This window comes from Vombatus ursinus, unplaced genomic scaffold (genome assembly GCF_900497805.2).
Source record: "Vombatus ursinus unplaced genomic scaffold, bare-nosed wombat genome assembly UNPS02014802.1, whole genome shotgun sequence".
NCBI classification, from domain to species: Eukaryota; Metazoa; Chordata; class Mammalia; order Diprotodontia; family Vombatidae; genus Vombatus; species Vombatus ursinus.
This window is the reverse complement of record NW_020954580.1, coordinates 31,770,406-31,781,104: the sequence shown is the minus strand read 5'-3', so window position 1 is coordinate 31,781,104 and position 10,699 is coordinate 31,770,406. Positions and strand designations below refer to the sequence as shown.

Genomic DNA, 10,699 nt, shown 5'->3' with positions numbered 1-10,699 from the left:
GCAATCAGGAGCCATAGCAGCCACACAGAGCTTAGTCTACTCCTGCACAGAGTGACAGTGGGAAACCTAAGTTTCCTGTGGGACATGTTCGTTTAAAAAAAGAGAGAGAGAGAGAGAGAGAGAGAGGGAGAGGGAGGGAAGGGAGGAAGGAAGGGAGGAAGGAAGGAAGGAAGGAAGGAAGGAAGGAAGGAAGGAAGGAAGGAAGGAAGGAAGGAAGGAAGGAAGGAAGGAAGGAAGGAAGGAAGGAAGGAAGGAAGGAAGGAACAGCAAGCTGCAGAATCTCTACAGCTGCAGACTTTACTCCCTCAGAAACATTCCTAAGAGCTAAGGCTGGAGATACTTGCCCTCTGTTAAATACATGCCATCAGTAAACCCCCTCAGCTGTGTAATCAGTTTTCTCAGCCCCAGGCAAGTGTGTCTTTTCTGAGCCCTGCCCCAGAGGTTACATAGTTTAGAATATGCAAATGAGTATCTTTTCTGACCAATCCTCCTTTTCAGGGTCACATTATCCCCCTAAACAGACTCACAAAACAGAGCCTAAACAATGTCTCCTGCAATTCACCATGTGTTATCATAAATCCTAGAAAAGTTTGTGTTTTAAGAGAGCTCACTTGCTTTCTATATGTACTTTTTATAACTTTCAGGATGAGCAAGCAGGATTTTCATCCTCTGTAGTTCTCCCAGAGAACAATTATATAATCCTCTGATGGGAGCATGATTACTTTTCTGGGATGTTTTGAAATAAACATGGATACTGCTTTGTTCAATATGGCTTTGGCTCTCTATTCTGGAGCTTTGTTTTTGTTTGTTTTTCTCATTTTTTTATTGACAGGTTCTAGGGAACTACCTCTTCAGTGTCTGCAAATGTCCAATCAGGAGACAACAATTTTCCAAAGCAATCATTTCTGAATAGCTTTCTTACAGCAAAGGAATCATTAATAATGAAATTTCAACCCCTTCCTCTTCTTTTATGTCAGTGATTACTTATCTGTGATAGCAGGGAATGTCAGGCTGGGGGAAAAAATGTTACCCCAGTCAACTACAAACCAATGCAGTAGGGAATGTTGATGGTAAGGAGATGGTTTGAGGGAAAGTACTCCAGTTAGTCTTACTAGAAAATTGCCCTGCATCAATTATTTTTAAAAGCCCATGGCTGAAGAAAGCCATGGGTGGTCTGATTTGCTGAAGGCTACAGAAACATTAAACCATCTGTTCATATCACAATAAATAGTTTCATGTTAAGTGCCCTTTATGTGTGAAGTGCTCTAAATGCTAAGCAGTCCAACTTGCTAATGATGACACTGTTACTAATTCTATTGAATTGTCAACAATGAAGAATGTCCTATAACAAATAGAACAAAATCAGCACAGAGGCTGTGTTCATAATGCTGAGCCTAATTTTAAAATGAGGTATGCGAATAACCTGTAATGTTATTGATTGCTTCATGGCTATGTCAGCAAATAATTACTTTTACATCATTAATAGACAGTTAAAGTTGATGATCAGAGCCAGGACCTAGGAATCAAACACTGGAACTAACTAGCCTTTGAAAAGCTAATTGATGTCTAGGTACTTTAATAAATATTGCTGCAAGTGTATTTCTAGACCATGCTGTGGCAAACAAGAGCTAAAGAGATTTTTTTTAATGGAAAGCTGTTTAAGTAATGACAATGCTTATATATATATATATAGGTTTAAATCTGCCATGATTCCACAAATATTTTATTATGCAGAATGCTTTGCTACTCCTGGGGAATACAGAATAACAAATAAAATGCACCTTTACCTTCTTGGAGTTTACATTCTAGAAGGAGAAATATAACAGTACACAAATAACCAATATTTATTGGAACATTAAATACACAAGGGAAATATAAATACTGTGAAAATTTGAGCAAGGAGATATCAAATTGGGGAATTAGGATAGGGAGGAAGAATCAGTCAACAAATCAAGTCAACAAACATTTATTAAACACGTACTATGTTCTAGAGACTGTGCTAAGCACTGGGAATAAAAAAGGCAAAAAGAAAACAAAAGGAAAACAAACCAGTCCCTATCTCCAGATGTTCATATTCAAAATGGGAGAGACAGTGTGCAAACAACTATATATAAACAAGATATATACAAGATAAATTGGAGATAATCAACAGAGTGAAGAGACTAGGCATTAAGGGAGATCAAGAAGGGCTTCTTGTGTAGAAGGTAATAGTTTAGTTGGGACTTGAAGGATGCCAGAGAAGCCAGGAGTCAGAGTTGAGGAGGAAGAAAATTCCAGGCATGAAGGATAGCTAGGAGTCAGAAGGTGATATGTCTTATGCAAGGAATAGCAGGGAGGTGAAGTCAGGGAAAGCATTAATATCTCTTGGAGTTTATATTGTAGTAGAGGAGGTAAAATAATATACAAATAACTAACATTAAATAGGCATATAATAAGGTCAGCACAACAGTTTTGTAGACTTCAATTTGGAAAGCAGTCTAATACCTCTTCTCTCTCACATTTTCCTTCAGAGCCTCTCAAACACTAAGCCTGCTCTGGCAATGCATTCATCAACCTCATCATTTATGTGTGTATCCCTGGAAAGTATACTCCCAAGGTAAGCGAACTTATCTGCAATATTCAATATTTCTCCTTTTGCCGTCACTGATGGTTCCAATACGAATGGTGTGGTGCTGGCTGGTGGAGAACCTGTTCTCTTGGTATTAATTTTTATACCAAAATTAGTACAAGCAGCAGAGAATCAGCCTCAGAGGCTGCTTTGAGTGCACAATCATCTGCGAATAAAAATCAGGCACCAACTTTCCCTCCACTTTAGTCTTGGCTTGTAGCCTTTTCAAGTTAAATAATTGATCATCAGTGCAGGAGCTAACCTTGATGCCATTTACATCTTCGCTGAAGGATGAAAATGTGTTCTTCATACAGTGTCTCTGAAGAAGGTCTCTGAAACCACACAGCTTTTCCCCATAGTGTGTGGCACCAACCCAGTAGGTCCCTTATGGAATGTACAAAAAGTAAATTCTCATCATTCACTTCATAAATTAGGAATCACATCTCCCTTTGCATATACAGTAGCATGCAAAATCCCACAAACTTGGTTTAATATATGAGTATGTCTGTAATACATATGTGTGTATACATAAATACATACATGCATACATATATATATATGTTGAATATATGTGTTTGCATGTGTGTGTCCCCAGTGTCTCATTTAAACCCCCTTCCCATATTGCCAACTATCTATTAAACATCACCAGCTGTATGTCTCCTAGGTATTTCTCAAGCTCAATAAGGCCAAAACAGAACTCACTTTCTTTCCCCACAAACCCACACATCTTCTAAGTTCCTTATTTCTTTTGAAGGCATCAACATTTTTTTAAATCATCCAGGTTTGCAACCTCCACTCATCTTCAATTCTTCCCTCCCCATAACCCCTCAGAATGATGTTTCTTACATTTACTTCCTTTTTTCCATTCATATTAAAACTGTCCTAATTCATACCCTTGTAACCTTTCACCTGAGCTATTGCAGTAGACCCCTAACTGGTCCTTCATCCATCACTCCCCCCCCCCCCTCTCTCTTTCCCCCTCTCTCCTCTCCTCTCCTCTCCATCTTCCATGAATCATGGAATAGGGGAGAGAGAATTGACTACAAAGCCAGCAAGACCTGGATTAAAGCCTAGACTTCTGCCACATACTTGCTATGTGACCCTCAACAAGTCACAACCTCTCAGTGCTCTAGGCAACTTTTTACAAAATGTACATGATAACTGATATACATGTACATGATAATGTACACGATATATTTAAAAGGAATAGCAAGTTGTAAATAGTAGATTTGCAGTTTCATGTGTAACCGCCTTTTTTATACTATGTTTTGGAAATGTTTGTTTTATTCCATAAATAAAAAAATAAGAATTAAAAAAAAATTTTAAAGTTGCAGAGAAGGTAAGAACCTTAGTACAAAGCATTTCTTCTTCACTCAGGAACTAACTCTACCAGCGAAATCACAGATCCATTCTCTATCCCTAAAAAACAAATCTGGACCATGTCATTCTGTTCCTTGAGAATCAGCCATACCTGTTTGCCTCTAGGGATAAAATATATACTCTTCTGCTTGGCTTTAAAAGCCCATAATCTGGCTCCAGATGACTTTACTAGGATTGCTGCCCATGTCTCTCCTTCACATGTTCCACATTCCAGATAAATTGGCCTTCTTGTAGTTCATCAAAAGGAATTTCCATCTCCCTTTCATCTTTCCATAAACTGCCCCTCATGCACAGAATGCACTCCCTCCTTGGTAAAGGCATGACTACTCATTGCCCTAGATCCTGGGGATACAGAGACAAAAATAATGTGGTCTCTGCCTCCTAAAGGAGCATCCCAGTTGCTGGGGAGAAACAACAAGTACATAAAAGAGTACCTGCAAAATAACAACTGCAGTGAGAGTATTAGTAACTGGAAAGATTGAGACAGGGAGGGGGAACTTTGGCCTATTAGACCATGTCATTTTTGACTTTGTAACCCCAGAATCTTGTGCAATGAGTAGTACATGCCTCTACCTGAGGCTGGGAGGGGTGTACTGGTAAATGTTTAACAACTGGCTCTCCAGGAAAATAAAGAGCCCCACTTTGAAGTTTAATCTGCATTATTCAGACGTTATCATTTTCTTAAATCTAGATAATCAACAAAACGATAAATCAAACCCTGATTTGAAAGTTTGGTCTATTTCTGAGGCATAAATGTTCAGGCTGAAAACTGAACAAGCTCACTTCTGTAATATGGCCTGGGTCAATGATTTCATTGGCATAGGGTACTGGTAAGTGGTGAAACTCCCTTTACCAACGCAACTGGCACTATCTCTACGTCAAGAGTTGCCTAGAGCACAAAGAGGTGAATTGACCTAGCCTCTTGGTATATAGGTACATAATAAATGTTTAATGACTGAATGAATATAGTACAACTTATTCAAACCTAGATTTCAATGAGACCCTAGAGAGGTATGGTGATAATGAAAATAGAAAGACACATCAGATCAGGATGTATATAAAAATCCCCAAACAAGATCAACACAACACACTGAAAAACACATTAATATTTTAATACCTTATATTATATTCAGATACAGTTATAACAAAATGCAGAGACATATTTCTTGATTTTTCACTCTCTTAGGACACAGCTGTTTGGGGACCTGCAAAACATTCTCCTTTAGAAACCTTTTCTCCTTCCCTAGACACATTTGTCTGTAAGAATGGATACTCAGGTGCAACACTGATAAGTATACTCCATTTCTTAAAAGTTATGTTATAGATAATTTTCTCACATTCTTATGGAGATCTATTTTTTTTATTTTACCTAAGGAAGTTTCTAGGTATAGTACTGCCTGAGCCCAAAAGATACTCTAGTTTCTCTCTTCCTTTATTCCCTGTGGTCCCTAAGCTAGAAAGTATAAAGAATCATGCAAAATTAGAAGACCACTCCACATAGGCACAATAAATATTCACTGATATGCTTCCTCTCCATGAACTCTTTATTCCCACCACCCACAACCCACCACCCACACCCTAAAGAAGCTTAATGAAACTGACTATTGTTTTCCATAGAATTGTTAAATAGGTTTATGATGACAGTAGCCCATCCTCATAATGAAAGTAAAGAATGATCTACAGTTGTTTCTCCAAGTTGTAACAAAATTTGGATGAAAATTGAAATTTGCACTTAATCAAAATTTGACCTGCACAGTGCCAAATGTGGATTTCATATAAGAAAACAAGCTGCATTTAGGAAAATACTCCCTTTTTTTCCATTTTTTCTCCCAATATTTGGCATCAATTACTATAGGGAGTTTGCTACACTGCTATTGGTATTCATTATTAGGGTTATCAGCATTTCACAGCAAATAATCACCTCTTTAAAATATTGCCTTATGAATAAAGCATATCTGGAGTTTTAAGAAAGAACATTTTCTGAGGCTAACATCAGTATTGTGTCAGTTGAAAGACAAAGCCAGATGATATAGAACTGTATGATCTGTCCCCTCTAGGGACCTGTCATCAGGATGCTGTGTTTACAGCCCTGAGCTGCTGCTGGTACATTTGTGTTTCATTCTGTTGGCTCTGTTAGATAAAAATTTGTCTTTATATTAAAAGCTCTGTGGCAGAAATTTGCTTTCTATTGCTTCTTTTCACATTTGCCAGCATATTTCCAAGCTGTAAGTCCATAAAGTGTAGTTTTGATCTCTGCTGGAGTCAAATGTAAAACAAAACAAACAAAAAAAGGAAAAGACAGCAAACGAAGCAGCAATTTGTGCCTCCTGTTCAGTTTGGTAAAAAGACATTTTGGTGTTTTCAGGAAGCCAAGAACAACTTGCCTCCCTACAGAGTTCACTTTTGTCTTTGAAACAAAAACACATGATACACTAATTTTCAACAAATTGTGGAGAAATCAAGTCCATAAAACAGGATTTAAACTCTGAGAACATTTAAACAGAAGGCCTCCATACTTTTGTAAAGTGTAGAATACCAATGTGTGAGCCTCTTACCATACTTCAGTATATGTACACATTTTTAGGTCAATTACAGTACATATTGGACTCTTCAGGTATATAGAATATAGTTAACTAGAATGGAGCAGACTACTGAATATTTCTAAGGTCCACCTTTCCTGTTACATGAATCTGTGTCCATGCTTTTAGAACAAATTAAACCACAGGAAATTTAATATTAAAAATGTCTAGAAAATGGTGTCCAAGTGTAAAAGTATGTATGAACTTTTACAGGACCTTGAAACTTATTTCTCCTTAGACCAGAAACCATTTGAGTATAGTTCAGAACAGATATCTATACCATTAAATATACTTTCATTTCTCAGCTGAACATTCTGGAGACTTATGAGCATAATGTTATCAAGTGCAATGTTCCTTTCTTCAAGAAGTAAGTCTCAGAAACTGAAGCTATTAAGAATGTTTGGAAGAAAACAAATCAACCCAATGGCTTGAATTTTTGTTTTTACCTTTTAGAATACTTACTTCAAACATAGCTAAAGTCAGCCATTGACAATCTTAGCCAGAAAAAAAAAGGTGAATTATGTCTAGGTACTTCATGTTAGGTTACATTATCTCACATTCTTATACCATTGCATACTAAATTTTGTTATTAGGGCTTCACTGAGCAGCCTCTTCTGAGGAGGATTACCAGTAAATTGCTGTTATTTTTATTAAATGATTTGGAGAGGAATAATTCAGGGTCATAGAGAGCTAAATCAGCCAAAATGCTGCCTGCAAGAGCAATAGAGAAGCAAATCATTTTTATCGACTTCAAAAACATATTTTTTACCCCAATGGAAATGATAGGGCAGTGCTATAGAAGAGCAAAACTAATCATTAGCACTCCTAACACAAAATAAGGATTAAGCTACATGACCTTCCGCTTTGGAATTTATTTTTCCCCTAAAGCACCAGTCTGTTAATAAAGATATTATAAAAACTACCACGATTTACAAACCAGTTCTGATTCATGGCTCTACGGCTGTTGTTAATAATTCTACACTGAGGAAAGGGAAGTCAATAGACTGTATATGGGTACTATCCTTTTACTTAGTGACATCTAAAATCTCATAAAAATTGGGCTTGGTAGATAAATAATGGAGTTAATTTTCAGCTAACACCAACAGCATACTCATTTTCATGTTACATTAGAGAAAAGAGAAAGGGAAAGGGAAAGGAAGATGGATAAAGCAAAGACTAATGGAGAAGTAAGCCAGGTAACTAAATGTGTTCAACACTATCCTTTAACTTCAGTCAGATGTTCATGTTCTTGGCCTTTGGTACATGTTACACAATGCCACCGCCTAAGAATATTGAAGCCATCTGACATGAGCTCCCTCAACAAGCCTTTCACTGTCCTCAACTGTCTTTTCATCCTTCCTGCTAGATGACCTTCCTTCTTGTCCAAAGAAGGACAGATTTGATGTAGGCTTACATTAGTAGGCTTACATTCATGTAGGTTTACATTAGTCCAAAACTAATTCCTCTACCTCTAATACAAATCCTATCTCCTCCAGTCACTTTGTGACCTATCATCTCCTTCTTTCAAGCATCTTCAAACTCTCTCATTCTATTGTCTGTAGCCTCTCAGTTAATGAACATGCTCAGACCTTCATTATTCTTACTTTCAATTCCCTGCTGCCATCCCTTCAAATAATCTTTTTTTTTCCTTCGGTGTCAAACTTGTAGAAAGTGTACTCTATCCTGACTGTCTCTATTTTCTCATCAACTATTCACTCCTCATCTCCTAGCTGGTTTCCATTCCCCTCATTTTTTAAACAATTATCTTCAACATCAGCACCATTGCCTCCTTAACAAGCAATCCAATGGCCTTTGGTCTTTGTTCTTCCTGACCTATCTGTGGCATTTGAAGCAGTGGACAACTCCTTGCTACCTTTTCCTCTTTAGTGTAAGAGCAAGGTTTTTCATCAACAAGCCCTCCAATTTAATAGTAATTATCTTTGTTAGTTAAATCCAGGTTCCCTGACTTACTTCAATGCCTCCTAAATCTATATGCTAACCCTCAACCTGATACCAGAAATCCAGTCTTGTATTTCCAATTTGTTGCTAGATATCTTCACCTTGGTGAAGATCCTACTGGTACCTCAAACTCATTATGTTCCAAACTGAAACCATCAACTTCTTCCAAAATCCTGTACGTGCACCTAATTTTCCCTTTTCTGATGACAGCATCACTAGCCTCCAAATCACCCAGGCTCATAACTTCTGAGTCACAGTTGGCTCTTACTTTTCCCTCACTACACACATTCACCCAATTTCCAAATCATGTTAACTCTTTATCTGAGATGGCTTGCTAAATCATCTTCTCTTCTCTATTTATACCCTAACTATCTCATTCAGACTCATGTATTTTTCTTACCTAGACTATGGTAATAACCTACTAACTGATCTTTCCACCTGAAGATTAGTGACTCATAGACTAGTCTATCCTTTATATCACTTTCTGAATAACTTTCCTAATGCATAGTTCTGATGATAGCCTTCTTTACTCACTATCATCTAGTGGTTTCCCATTACCTATTGGATAAAATATAAAATGACTTTGAAATTCAAGGCCCTCAAGAATCTGACTCAAATCTATCATTCCAGTCTAATTCTATACTATATCCCTTTACATACTCTGTGGCCCAGCCAAGTTGTTCTTCCCTTCATCTCTTATTTTTGTATTTTTCTCTCCCATAGACAATCCCTTGATCATACTGTTCCCCATGCCTAGGAAGGATTTGAACTTCCTCTCCTCATCTGCTTCTTTTGGTGTTCTTCCATCTCATGGAGTTTTCCCTTTCTTCCAGGCCTTAGATCTCCATGGCTATTTCTCTAATAACTACCCCACATCTCCAGGTAAAAATAACTTCTTCTTCTCTAGATTTCTCATAGAACTTTGGCTAACCATTCACCTTGCATTTACCTCACTCTCTATTGTATCATAGTTATTTGTCTATGTGCCTTTATCCCCATTCGATGGTACCCTCCTTGAAAGCAGGATATATTTTAAAATTATCTTTATATTCCCAGTATAGTTTTTTTCACAGAGTAAACACCTAATGAATATCTACCAAATTTTTGAACATGATATTTAATAATCAATAAGCATTTATTAAATGCCTACCATGTGCCAGGCACTGTGATAAGCACTGGGAATAAAAAGACAAAAATGAAAAACAGCTCATGCCATCAAGGAGTTTGCATTCCATTATGAGAACTTGTACATATATTAGTATATACCAAATATAAATAAAAGGTGATTTTGGAGCACCAGTCATAGCATCTGAGGGGCTTGGGGAACAAAATCAGGAAAGGCTTCAATGAAAGTCACACTTGAGGGGAGTTATACTGAGAATCTATTATATGTCAGGAAATGTTTTAGTCCCTGTGGAAGATATAAAAGAAGCATACAACATAATATCTGCCCTTGAGAAACTGTTTGGAGATAGGAATGTGACCCTTGTGTCAGAGACTGCCCTATGATCCTAATGGCCCAAATATACTGTCAGGTATTTTCTTACTCTCTTAACCCACAGACCCTGGCCCAGAAACCTGGCAGAAATCTCTCCATGCTATCTCCTGCTCCTGGTAGATTAAGGCCAAGACTGACTTTCCACTTGCAAGACAGCAATTCAGAAAATTAAAGGAGGAAAGTCGAACTCACAACAAATCCCTTGGAAAACAGCAGCCACCCTGCAGGGAAGAGTGAGCTCCTCCCCACAGCTTACATGAAATCTGAAGCCCTGACAGTCACGAACAGGCAGCTTCCTTCGGCTGTGGCTTCAAGCTCGTGTGTGGCTGTCCCACTCAGCTCCCAGCAGGTCATGCTGGGTGGGCATTGCTCGCTGTAGGACTCCTCCTGGCAGTTCTGCAGAGTTCCCAGCAGGTGGCATCATTCATTGCTCTCTGTGTGGCTCCAAGGTTAGCTCGGCATCACTCCTGGAGGGCAGCATCAGGTGTTTGTCTCTCCTTCAGCTTCCCCGTTGTTCCCAGCAGGTGGCTTCTAGCATTGTTCTCAGATACGGTCACTTTCTCTATGGACAAAATGGAGAGGTTTTTTTTGTTTGTTTGTTTGTTTGTTTGTTTTGTTTTGTCTTGTTTTGTTTTTCTCTTCTCCAGAGGGAAAAGCCAGACTTTTCCCTGTTTG

The 10,699-nt window shown here is 38.0% G+C and overlaps 1 protein-coding gene across 1 annotated transcript in view; it reads right to left on the bottom strand.

Annotated features, from left to right (window-relative positions):
• The window catches only part of LOC114051311 (protocadherin-8-like), a 65,443-nt gene extending 55,065 nt beyond the window's left edge, over positions 1–10,378 (bottom strand). Inside the window, exon 1 of the mRNA XM_027873536.1 lies at positions 10,281–10,378. Coding sequence (XP_027729337.1) covers positions 10,281–10,378 — 98 coding nt within the window. The remainder of the gene's footprint in view (positions 1–10,280) is intronic.
• Positions 10,379–10,699: the final 321 nt, after the last annotated feature.